Source organism: Corvus kubaryi, unplaced genomic scaffold (assembly GCF_017639235.1).
Source record: "Corvus kubaryi isolate FWS band 111438036 unplaced genomic scaffold, C.kubaryi_AGA036_p1.0 37396, whole genome shotgun sequence".
NCBI classification, from domain to species: Eukaryota; Metazoa; Chordata; class Aves; order Passeriformes; family Corvidae; genus Corvus; species Corvus kubaryi.
Window position 1 is genome coordinate 2,039,687 of NW_024581135.1, and position 13,006 is coordinate 2,052,692.

Genomic DNA, 13,006 nt, shown 5'->3' on the forward strand with positions numbered 1-13,006 from the left:
CTTTCAAAGGGATTTACTGGGGAATTTTCTTCTTTGGTTATGCACAGAAGTCTGACCGACAGAGAAGGTAAGAGCACATAAATATATATAAATTACCTCCTTCATTTTGCTAGTTTTTTGAAAACAGGAATGTAATTTAAGTACTACTCATTAAAAAAAATGAAGCAGGGAAATGCACAGTAACTTGGGAAATTGTGCTGTTAGTTGAAAACAAAATTACACTGAAAAAAATTTCCAAAGAAGGTTTTAAATCCTAAATTTCAATATGAAAATGCAGGGGCACATCAGTACTACGAACAGCATGGGTATCTGAGCATTGTCTATGTAGCTAAAATTTATTATTTCTTGATTTTCTTATAAGTTTTCCACTTTGAAGTGGGAAGAGCAATTGGCCAGGTGTTATCATAGCAGTGAGGGGTGCAGAAGAGCTCTCAGGCCTTTTCCCAGGAGCTGTAACATCAGAGTATAGAAATAAAAACTCAGCACCCTTCCCTCCTTTGTCCTGCCCACTGGGATTTGTAATTCTCCTTCAGAACCTGTTCTTGTGATTCTTACAAAGTCCCTAATTCCAGATGAATTTCTGGGTTTGGAGCTGTTTCAGTGCTAACTCTGCTTTCACTCCAGGTCTCAGGGAGCCCCCCCAGTTTTACAACATGTTTTGATCTTTTGTTTGGAGAGTACCTGTCAGCTTCAGGTACCAACAAATTTCCTCATCTTTTTAATTGATGGGGATAATTAAAATGCTAATCCAGGTTGGTGGCCAAAAATAATCCTTGAGAAATGACGGTGGAGATCTCCTCTTGCTGTCTATTCTCCTTGACAATACAATTTCCCATTTAGCCAAGTCCTTAGCCACATCCTAATCCCTTCATAATCACTTTATTCTGCTCCTCTAATTTCCCATGTGACAGAATATCAGACATATTACTACAGTTCCAAAAGATGAGTGCTAATGTATTTTCTTTGTCTAGAACAATCTGGTATCTTTTCCAAGAAAATCATGCTCTTAGTCTGGGCTGACCTGCTTTTAGACTCATTTTCTATCTACCTCCATCTCTGATTACTCCCATTATTTATTCCTTCAATCTGCTTATTTTTGTACTCACAGTAAGACTTTCGGGGTGGTTTTGCATAGTGATTATATAGATAAAAAATCAGATTATGAAATGATTCTGCATGATTTCATTTTACTCACTTGTTCCACCACCAGGACTAGTTAGAACCAGTGAAGGATGTGGTGCTTCCATGCTTTTATGAAGTGTAGCCACAGCAATGATTTTCCTTTTGTGAATGCATAGTTTGGTGACATCTTCGTCCGCTTTAACATCTTCAGCAGTTCTCTGCTTCACAGCAGCTCCAGGATCAAAATTAAAGACCTGGCAGTGAAAATTGCAGCGTTTAAAATAATGACTACAGGCAGCAAAGTCACCAAATTCACATAAATTAGGAACTTTATATGGTCTAGAGGAATTTTCCTCTGTTCTTGACTGCTCCTACATTGCCCGAGAGTTTCCTTGACAGGATGTTTGGAAACAACAAATAAAAAATGAATATATTTATAATAACTGAGTCAGATCCTCTCCAAGAGGGGCTAAGGCAGAGGGGAGCTGAATTTTGTATCTTAAGGTCTAACTTTGGGTGGACATCACTTATTTTAGAGATGATCTGAACAGAGACTGAGTCATCAGCACGGGCAGCTCATAAATATTATGGCACAGAGATCCAAAATGATGCTGTGCTTTACCTTGGGAAGAACAAGAGGACATTCTAGGCCACACTTGCACGTTCCATCAGTCAGCAAGTAAGTCTTCACCTGCTCCAAGCAGGATAATAAAGACCCACTGGGACTGTAAAGGAACAGAAATGATGAATATGAGCTCTTTGATAGGTCATGACTTGCATCTGCTCACAAGGACAGTGGGGAAAATCACATTTCATATTTTTTTCTCATAGTACTTCTTGCTTTTACTCAAGAATTGAGATAACAGTGACAAAAAACCCCCCGAACACATTTGAAAAGAAACAAAACTGTTGCAGCCGGGTCTCTTTGTTGCACAAAGTTTGGTTTCATTCAGCTAAAATTTCGACCTTCTCACTGAAAGTGAGGAATATTACACCAAGGAGCCAGGCCAGTGAGCTCCTGATAAACTGCACTCGGATTTCTCCAGCTCCCACCAGAAAATCATTATCCCCACATCCCAAAATAGGGCACTGGAAACTCTGTTATGGCAAAAACACCAATTCATAAGATGAAAAAAGAGTTCTCGTGTCCCCAGCCTGTAACTTGCAGATTGCTCTTTATTGCTGGGCCAGCTGAACTGTTTATCTGGAATAAAACACTGCTTATTAATGGCAGCTGTAAATAGCCCTCATTCAAACAAAAACAACTCAAGTGGAATAGTTTGGATCACGAAAACACTCATGACTCAAAATTCCAAGCTATGACGAACTTTGGTACTTAGAATCCAACACATAAACACCTCACCCTGCACGAGAACCGAGTCACATCTAAAGCAACATCTGCAAGTGACATTCAAAGTTCTGCTGACAGTTTAAATAAGTAATTTCTTTGCCAGACATGCCCTGAAATATTTATTTTTGGGAGAAGTGCTCAGGTTGAATATGTGTAACAGTGACAGTTTGGAGGGTGAGGAAGATGAAAGAGCAATCTAAAAATAAAGGTACAGGTCTGGTGACTGGTCAGGAAGTCAAACCTTCCCTGTCTGAAATCCTTGGGGAGCAGGGGGAAACTGTTCTTCATTTTTATTTATTTTAACTAAACCAGGATCCTGCCTGATCCCTTTGGATGTTCTCACCTGTCCTGATCATGCTCAGCCCAGACAAACTCCACACTTGAGGATGTAATAGCTTCCCATGGGAGAATCCCAGACTGACATTTGCTCTGAACCATCCCATATACGCCCAAATCTCTCCAGACACTTCCTGTGATCTTTAAAATCTCCTGTTAGAAGGCATTCCCAGGAATATGATCTGGAGTGAGGATGCTGTTTTATTTGCATTGGCTAAAAAAGGCTGCTTTTCCCGGGATAATTTTAGTAAAAAGAGATTTTAAATAACCTTGGTGTGCTGTTTGCCTGGGCACACATAACCAGTGCAGGCTCCAGGAGATCCTGGAGCCTGGAAAAAACAGGAGTGTGCTGACAACCAGTGAGTGTGAAGGAAGGTCAATCCACTAAATGTGTGGGATGTGGGATGCAGCATCCCTACTGCACACACATGCAGGGCTGTTTGTCCACAGAACCCAACCCAATTTTAAAAAGGGCCATTTCTTCCCTGTTTCTGCCTTGATTCTGAGCAGAGCTGTAAACTCTGCAAAGTCTCTTGTGTGTGCACAAAGTTAGTGACACTTCTGTAACACACAGGATAATCCACAGCTTCCTTTGTAAGAAACTACCACAAAATCATAGAATTCCAGACTGGTTTGGGTTGGAAAAATCAGCTGATTCCACCCCGTGCCATGGGCAGGGACACTTTCCACCATCCCAGGTTGCTCCAAGCCCCATCCAACCTGGCCTTGGACGCTTCCAGGGATGATTTAGGCCCTACTTAGCAGCACTGTTTTGCTAAGAAAAGCCCTGAGAGTCAATTCAGTGCTTCTACCAGGTAATGAAAACCAGTTAATGAATGGATTTAATCTTGATTTAATCCAAAGCAACTGCTGACAGCTGACAGGAGAGCATCCGTGCTTTCCAAGGAGGCACAAACAGAGAGTCTTTATTCAGCTGGGATCATCTATTCCACTTAAATCATGTCAGATCTTAATATATCCACTAATTTTCCCTGGGATAGCTGTGGAGTCAATATTGTTTGACCTTTCCTCGTCTCCATAAATGCTGTGCATGCTGGCAGGGCAGGGAGCAGCTTGTGGAGACTCAGTCCTGGAGGATTCAGCTGCCCCGACGGAGCCCTGTGGATGCTCCATGTCAGGCAGGAGATTGGATTATTGGACTTCCACCCTTTCCAACCAACACATCCTGCTCTGTGCCTTGCACCAAACAGGAGTGTAAAATATTTTGCTTCATCAGAACAGCTCGGAGAAGGCAACCAGAAAATTCACCAAAAAAAAATACATTGGAAAACTTGGGAAAAGGGCAGGAATGAGCTTCCCCACAGCTGTTGAAAATGTGTAAAACTTCTTAGAGCTGTGCAAAATGAAGTTCAAAAGCTGGTGGGATCATCAGGTACATAAAAATACCAAAGCATTATTTTCCTGATGTCTGGATATAGAGATTATTGGGAAAAAAACCACTAATCCACAACTTTTCCTTTCCCGTTGATCTGTGACTGAGGCAGAGGCCCAGTGAATTACAGCTGTAATGAGAAATACAAGGGCAAGGTGGTTTCTCTTTACCATGGGTATCACTGACATGGATTGGGTTTGATTCTGCTAATTGAGAACACAAACCAGAAATCCTGGAATGCATCTGATCCTTTATGGTGGTTTAGTGTAAAACTGGAGTGTGCTTTGGCTCATTACAGGCTTTGGTATTGGTAATACACAAAATGTTGCGAGAAGCAGTTATTTTAATCACAGAACAGTGGAAGAAATTTAAGCAAATAACGGACTGATAATCACATAGACTTGTGTGATGCAAACCCAACGTCCCCACATTTTATAAAGCTAACTTTGATCTTTTTTCCAATAACATTTAATTCAGACTCTCTTTGTCCGAACACATTTATTTCATAGCAATTTCGATGCATTTCTTTGTGACCGTTCCAGGGCGAAGCAAAAAAATCCAATAAGCTGAGAAAATAAACAAATAAAGTACCTATAACTTTGGATTTAGGTTTATGTTCCTGGTTTTTTTTCTACCTGAGAAATGTGAGGGGTCCATAGAAGTTGAAGAACATCAGTGATAGTGAACACAGAACCTTCATGGGCATAAAAAAATGGGTTTGGAGCTATTGAGTAGTCACATAATTTAAATTTACTTTGAAAAAAATCACAAAATCATGGAATGGGTTGGGTTGGAAGGGATCTAAAGCTCCATCCCTGCCCAGGGACACCTTCCACTGTCCCAGGGTGCTCCGAGCTCCGTCCAACCTGGCCTTGGGCACTGCCAGGGCTCCAGGGGCAGCCACAGCTGCTCTGGGCACCCTGTGCCAGGGCCTCCCCACCCTCAGAGCCAGGAATCCCTTCCCAGTATCCCACCTAAATCTCCCCTCCTTCAGCTTCCCAAGACGATCTTGCACTCGAAGAACAATTTCTTGAAGTTTTTGAGCAGAAGAAACGAGCTGAGTCAGCAATTTCCTGCACATTGTGGCCAAACTCCACCGAACACCGGCCCCAGCCCCTGAGGTGACCTTACCTGATGTAGAGAACTCCACTTTGGTCCACCCTCCGCTGCCAACCAACGGGAACTTGCACTGCTGGTGGCCCTCCATCCGTGTCCCCTCCGTCACACTCCTTCCCACCATTCATTTTCCTGTTTCTGGTTATGAGTCTTCAAAGATATCAACAGTAAGGTGATATCCTTTTACTACATGTCATCCTGGCCTCCCAAAGCAGGCCCTGCAGCACAGCTTTCCCCAAATCCTACAAAGTGCATTGGGAGGCTCCAGCTCAGTTTGAAACCAAGTCCTTAAAAGTGGCCATTTTGGTTAATGAGTCACTTTCCCATTATAATCCACATTAAATATGCAATGTTTAACTCCTTATATATTCATAAGGATGAACTATATAGATAAAAATTAGTGCTTCCAACTTGGGAAATTCATAATTCACCAATCCTTTGTTACCTGTCAGAAAGGAGAATGGGGAAAAGGAGAATTTCTAGTTCAACAGCATGATGGCTCCAAGCTTGATGACTGTCTAAGATAACTTGTATTTTGTGAAAGCTCGTCTCATTTTTATAAATATGAGTCAGATCCAATACCTCCAGGTATTACACCCTTTATATGCCACATTCTTTTTGTTTTCTTTTTATCTTCTGTTCATGATCCAAGTTGTCTTCTTGAGCTTCTTTCCTGACTCCTTGGCTCCAATCAAACAGCCTGAAAGATACAGATGTGGGAAACACGTGAGCCATTCTCTCCAGCCTTTCAGCCCAGTTCAGTAACTCAGGGAGATGTTTACAGCTGCAGCCATTTCCAGAGCTTAAAATCAAAATTTTAAATGTCAATGGAACCATCAAAATAAGGCTCAGAGCAAACAGAATCCTGCCAGCATTTTCTGTTTATACGTGGATGCAATTGAGCTACATCTTAAAAGCTATGAGAGTGCAACTGCTGGTAAATAGTTGATGTACAGTTTGGGAGAATTAAGGGATGCATCTTTTCACTGAATATTTTCACATATGCTTCTGTTCAGAACTATCAGCAGATGACTAAATTAATGCCCTTTAAAAATTGCTTAGAAAACTGAATGAATTTCATGTGAAGGAAGCTGCTTCTAGGCTTTGATAATATCCATAAAAATGCAAACCTCCTGCATTTCGATTGAATTAAAATAATCATCTCACCAAACAACTGGGTAATAAAAAGGGAAAAGCCAGCGGCAGTGACTGATCTCTGAATACCTATGAAACAATCTGAATATCCTCAGCAATAATTCCCCTCAGAGATTTTCTCTCATGACAGAAGTTGTGTCATTCCCCCAAAATAGCTTTTTCAAGCTGACCAGGTGAGACTTAATTCTTGAGATTGGACATTTTATTGAGGTGAGACAAACATGGAATGTGGAATTTAAATAGTAAATACACCAGAAAAAAAGCAACAATCCTAAATTCAAATATAGGATGGCACTGGTGACTGCTGCAGTAACAATGTTAGGAGGTTTTATTTGGAATCAGGTGTCAATCCTGCCTTATTCCCAACACTAACATTATGCCAACATGTTAAAACATAATCAGTGTTATAGACCTGACTGATTTTAATAAGAAAAGGGTTTTTTTTTTAAAGACAGAAATGGAACATAAAGACATTTCTGCAATAACACCACATTACATCTATATTTAACAGTAATAACAGCTCCTTCCTTCAAGACCACTAAAGCAAGACTACAGAGGCATAAATATAGTCCTGGAAAATGTTCCCTTAAGTACCCTCATGCAGAACATTCCCTTTAGAAGTGCTGCTTAGAAATGTAAAGTTCCAAATGCTCCAAAAAGGAAAAAAAAAAAAACCCAAAACCCTCACCAGGGTATTTCCAAGAAGGCTGTGGATACAAGGAGCTGGCTGGACAGACCCCCCCCCCAGTGAGGGGCTGGAATCTAAAGAACAGGGAATTGGCCAAAGGTTGGAATCCATGATCTTGGAGGCTTTTCCCAACGTTAATGACTGTGTGAGTTCAGCTTTCCTGCAGGATGAAGGCTTCTGGAATGGGCTGGCACTGTTCTGCAGGGATCTGGTTCCACTTTCCCAAGCATTCCAACGGGATGCAACCCTTGGCCAGCCAAATCTCAGGAAGGGACGAGGGGCCTGATGAGCTCCTGCCCTGTGAAGGTCACAGTGGGTGTCCCACGGACACCCTGTCAGGTCTCCTATCAGAACAATCTACCCTTTAATCTCCCAGGCTGGAACACAGAAACAGGATTTGGAGAGCTCTTGGCAACAGTTCAGGGCTCCCTGAGGTTTTCAGTTCAGAAATTTGGGGGTTTGAGTGGTTTTATTCTGATTAAGGAGGGAGCAGATGAGGTTTCATCAAAAGCAGGCCAGAATTTACCTTATTGCTGAAAGCTGCACTGGCATTTTTACTGTAGGTCCCATGGAAGGCTGAAACAGGTAAAAAATTTCCCTGGTATTGTGAATTAAGTGAGAATTACCCTTCTGTAATGCAGTAAAATCAGAAAATTTATAAAATACTGGGAGCACCCGGTGCAGGGGAAGTTGCTCATGTCTCAGCCCAGCCTTGCTGTGGCTCATGTTGCTATTTAGGGCCATTATGAGCAAATGATATCCAGGAATTGCTTTTTTTTTTTTGCAAGAGACACCTCAAAGTAACTTTTCATTTCTACAGCTTCTGCAGGGCCGTGCCTCAGCTCCCATTCCACCTCCACCACAGGATTATCACCATCTAATCAGATAAACCTCTGTCTGGACTGCACCTGGAGTAAAACAGGACTGAAAAGAGCTAAAAAAATTCATGGAACCGTTTAATCTGTGAAAAGTATTTAAATATTTTTAGGAAAAAGAGCAGGGTTAGGTGGGATATTGGGGAGAAATTGTTCCCTGTGAGGGTGGGCAGGCCCTGGCACAGGGTGCCCAGAGAAGCTGTGGCTGCCCCTGGATCCCTGGAAGTGCCCAAGGCCAGGTTGGATGGGGCTTGGAGCAACCTGGGATGGTGGAAGGTGAGGATTAGAGGATCTTTAAGGTCCCTTCCATCCCAAACCATTCTGGAATTCCATGGTTCTAAATTCCATTCTCCTCCAGGTACAAAATTACTTCAACCCCCACGCTCCCCTAAGCAGGAGCAGTGACCAGAGCTATTCCCAGCTCCCAAATCTGACCTGTTCTGTGCAATTTTCTGTGCTGGGAGGACACCCTGAGGTGCCTGGGTATGATGAGATCCAGAAAACCAGGCTAAGGCTCCCTGGGAGTTTCCAATACACACACAATCCGTGTTTTATAGGAAATGCTCATGGAATGAGATGTTTTTCCCTAAAATCCAGCAAAGTTCCATGTGGATTTCCACAAAATAAAGCCCCCAGTCCATGCAGTGATCTCTGCATGTTGCCATAGGCAGGAATGGCACAGGTAAGAGGTGCCCATCCATATTTCCATACTGAAATCCATCGTAAGCCACAGATGGAAAGCTCCTGGGTGTTCTTTGATTTAATTAATTTAATAACACCACACAACTCAAAGCTCTACTGGTCCAGAGATTTACAACTCAACAGGACAAGAGGAGATAGCTTCAGGCTGTGCCAGGGGAGGCTCAGGTTGGACATCAGCAGGAATTTCTCCAAGGAAAGGGTGGTCAGGCCTTGGAAATGCCCAGGGAGGTCTGGAGTGCCCATCCCTGGAGGTGTCCAAGGAAGGCCTGGAGGTGGCACTCAGTGCTCTGGGCTGGAGATGAGGTGGGCATCGGGCATGGCTTGGACTCCATGGCCCTGGAGGCCTTTTCCAACCTTTTCCTGGGATTCCACGATTGCAGAACCCCCCCATCTCCTCACGCACCGTTTGCCCCTTCCCCATCCAAGCACTCTCTGAAGCACTTTGGACTGGGATGCAAAGGAGTTGGATTTTGGACCAAACCCAAAGCGTTCTGGACACTGGAATGAATCCAAAGGCCTGATTTCCATCAGCCATGTAATAAATCCCTCCCCTCAGTAATCTCCTCACAGCTCCAGACAAGTCCTGTTATCTCACCACAAGTAACAAAGCTTTCCACATCCAAACCAGCGACCGCTTTCTGCCCTGTGCCAGCACATGATGTTTAGATTTGTTTTGCAGTCCACTTTCATTACAATATCCTTCAAAATATTTCACTGGAGAACTACGCAAAAACTACACGGAATTCTTTCCCCCCTTTAGCCCCCTCGACCCCTTCCCTGCACGGAAAATTTCTCCTTAATTTTCATCTGCTGGTGCTCTCTCCCTTTTTGAAATGTTGGGTTCCAGGCAGCCTCTTCGCACACTCAGCCGTTAATATTTACTTTAACAGTTTTTTTAGTCAAGTGGGAAAATAGAAAACTCGATAGGATATAAAAAGAAATTTAAACTAGGTATTAATTGTCTGGATTCCAGTCTGTTACATACGATATGAATGATGTTTATTTTATTAGCAAGTGGACGTTGAGCCAGTTAAGACAAATTTTGACAGGTTGATATTGCAAATCATGGAATGGTTTGGGTTGGAAGGGACCTTAAAGGCCATTTTGTTCCACCCCCAGGGATACCTTCCACTATCCCAGCTTGCTCCAAGCTTCTGAGTAATAAATTCTTTCCTTTTAAAATATAATCTAAATCTCTCCTCTTCTTCCCCCTTGTCCTCTGATCACTTTTGATGCTCCATTACTTTTTCCTTGAACATGAACTTTGAAGTGCCCAACAATTCCATGGATCACAAAGGGGCTCCACAATCCCTTCCTGGCTCTCTGAGGCACAAATCCCAGCTCCTACCTTTGGAGTGGCCACATTTTGAGTATAAAGCTTTGCAAACACTTAGAACAAACACCAAACACTGCTTAGAGACACAAATTACAATCTCATTTTCGAGGCTTTCCTTCCTAGCCCCAAAAAACCTCCAAAATGAGAAATGCTCTCAAATCACAGTCTTGGGGTTTCAGAACTAATAAGAAATTTTAGCTTCTTAAAAAGCATCACTTTCAAAGCACTCAGTGAAAAGGAGTTTTTATTTAGTTACCACTTGCACATTATTAATCTGTTTAAGTCTATCAAAGCAATTAGCCAGGATTCTCCTGTATCATCTAATTAGATACAAATGTTGCATCATTTTTTGGGAATGCTTTCCCACTTTGAAAAGCAGCATTCTCCTGACTAATTAGATCAGTGATGAATACTTTATGAGGGCCTATTTTTAGGCCAGTGATTCAACAAACAAAAGGGCCTGAAGTAGGAAGGAAACCTTGAATCCTTCAGGATTCTTTTCCTTGGGGTGGTGTCCAGGCCATGGCACAGCTCTACAAGTGATTTACTCATGATTTAGTCATGATAAACATGATATATTCATGATATACTCCGGCCTTCAGGTTGAAAACACATCTCACTTGTAAATACAGAGTATTAAGAATACTTTGCCACAACCAGAAGATTGCTCTGCACTGAATGACTTAATTAAAATGGGCATTTTAAATTGCCCCAGTGCCAACTCACTTTGTACCAGTCCAACCAGCTCTGATACTGAGTTATTTCCAACTTCTAAAGCAGTTTTATATCAATAACAAGGTTTATATTTTCTTATTTTATATCACTTTTGACGCTGTGGAATTTTTTTGGATTAGAATTTAACCACTCTACAAAATAATTCCCTGGAGGTGTCCAAGGAGCACCTGGATGCAGCACTCAGTGCTCTGGGATGGTGACAAGGTGGGGATTTGCCACAGGCTGGACTCAGTCTTGGAGGGCTTTTCCAAGCTGGATGATTCCCTGACAGCCATTTGGGTGAATTCACCCATAAACAGCAAAAACCCATGAAGACTCCAGGCCCCTGTCCGGGTTCTCCACACCCAGGAGCCCCCTGGATGTTGCCCTGCTCCCAGCCTGCTTTCCCAGCACGTGGTTGGACAGAACCCTCTGGCATTTGTTTTCCTGAGCATCCAAGACCAGATGCCCAAAGCAGCCAGTTGAGCTCTGCTATTTAGGGATCTGCACTAATAAAACAACAAGGAAATGATTTTCATGGAGAAAGACTGATTTATGTCCATGGAATCCAGCTGATTATTAGGAAATCCAAATCCCTTTCCTTGGAGCATTTTGGCTGAGGGTGCTGTTAATTAATCAGATATAAATCTGATATCCTTCCCACCAGTGTCCAGGGAAAAATCAGAGTATCCTTGATTTTGGAGATTTGATTGTGCCATTAAAGTCATCCAAGGCAATGGCCAACTGGGCTGAGCTGGGAAGGAGCAGGATTCTCCCAGCAGTCCTTATGGATAGCACCAATCCCTGAAACCTTCTCCTAGGAAGATCTTTAACCCATCTTTCTGTGTAATTCCCAGAGCTGGGAGCAACTGAGGCTGCCACTTCCAATGAAAGAATGGATAAAGCCCATCCTTTTGAGATACAGAGAGCTCTGAAAGGCATTGCACAAAAAAAGCGAAAAAAAAAAACCCCAAAAAAGGCAGGAAACAAAAGGATTTTGGGTTTATCCCTCATCCCTGGCTATTCACTATGGATTCATGAAATCCACCCCATGGAAGGACAGCCAGGAGTTCGGATGCTCTTCCAGGCCTTGCACCACATGGATTTTTTCACTTCCCAAGGGAAATAGGTCAGAACTGTGCATGACACAGACCTACTTCGTGTCAGAGAGATGGCAGCACTCAGGTATTTACAAAATTAAGGCTAATATTTGGTATGCACCAGAAATCAGCCCCGAATGATGTCACTTTCATCCAAACCTTTCCTAGGGAATATTATTAAATGGAATATTACTGAGCAATATGTTAATGAGAAGTGGAGAAACTTTACATCCACTCTATTTTAGGGGAATTTGGATAAAGAAATGAGTTTTCTTTCAATTCTCGTGTTACAGGCTTCCAAAAAGCTGATATTATTCAGCAGAGTTCTGCAATGATTTTATAATGAAGATTATATGAATTTTAGGAATCTTTGATAGAGAATGTTCCCAAAATATCTAATAAACAGATGCAGAAAGTGGGGAGGAAATAACTATTTGTAAGTGCTCAGTTCTGCTGCACATTGTTGACTTAGAGGTTACCAGGGAAATGGAAATTTGGGAAAATGAAGATTTAATTTAAAAGAAAAAAAAAATTTGAATAGAACTCTTTCAAAAACTGACCAGGAAAATTCAATTCGATTTTAGACAAGCAATTAAAAAACAGGGAAAAAAAAAAAATCAAGATTCCTGGAAATCTGGGGAAAGACTCCAAGCACCGGAATAACAATTATTGAATAGCCCCACATCTCCATCAATTTTAGGAGCAAAAATTAAGCAATAAATGACCAAAATGAAGCCCACCCTCCCATATTTTCAATGCAGAGGTCTCAATATGATACAACCTTCTCTGTATCAGACACCTGAAGTTGAGGACAGAGCAATATTTCAATAATTTGAATAATTCAGCCTGAGTTCCTGCACAGGAGAATGTCAGAACTGTAGCAAGATTGCAAATTAAACCCATAAATTATGCTTTTGTGCCAAAGTAGTAATCACGTGCCTGTACTATTTTTAGACCCTTGGAATTTTTTCTCCAAGTGCTCTTTTTTCAACTGTTTATTGAATTACGTAGCTCTGCTCAGCAATTTCCCTGATGAAAGTACACTTAAGGTATTAAAAAATATATGGGAACCATAAAAATCAGCTCTTCAGACACCTCAATGCAAACCCCCCTCCCTT

At 42.0% G+C, this 13,006-nt stretch overlaps 1 protein-coding gene across 2 annotated transcripts in view; it reads right to left on the reverse strand.

Annotated features, from left to right (window-relative positions):
* Positions 1–13,006, reverse strand: part of MBD5 (methyl-CpG binding domain protein 5) — a 107,380-nt gene that overhangs the window by 25,764 nt on the left and 68,610 nt on the right. The window contains exons 6-9 of one of the 2 annotated variants that reach the window (XM_042041181.1): positions 5,901–6,018; positions 5,334–5,468; positions 1,745–1,847; positions 1,196–1,376 (exon numbers count right to left, since the gene is read on the reverse strand). In XM_042041181.1, coding sequence (XP_041897115.1) covers positions 1,196–1,376; positions 1,745–1,847; positions 5,334–5,446 — 397 coding nt within the window. In that variant the 5' untranslated portion in view covers positions 5,447–5,468; positions 5,901–6,018. Of the gene's footprint in view, positions 1–1,195; positions 1,377–1,744; positions 1,848–5,333; positions 6,019–13,006 lie in introns of both variants that reach the window. The other variant, XM_042041180.1, reaches the window with a different exon arrangement.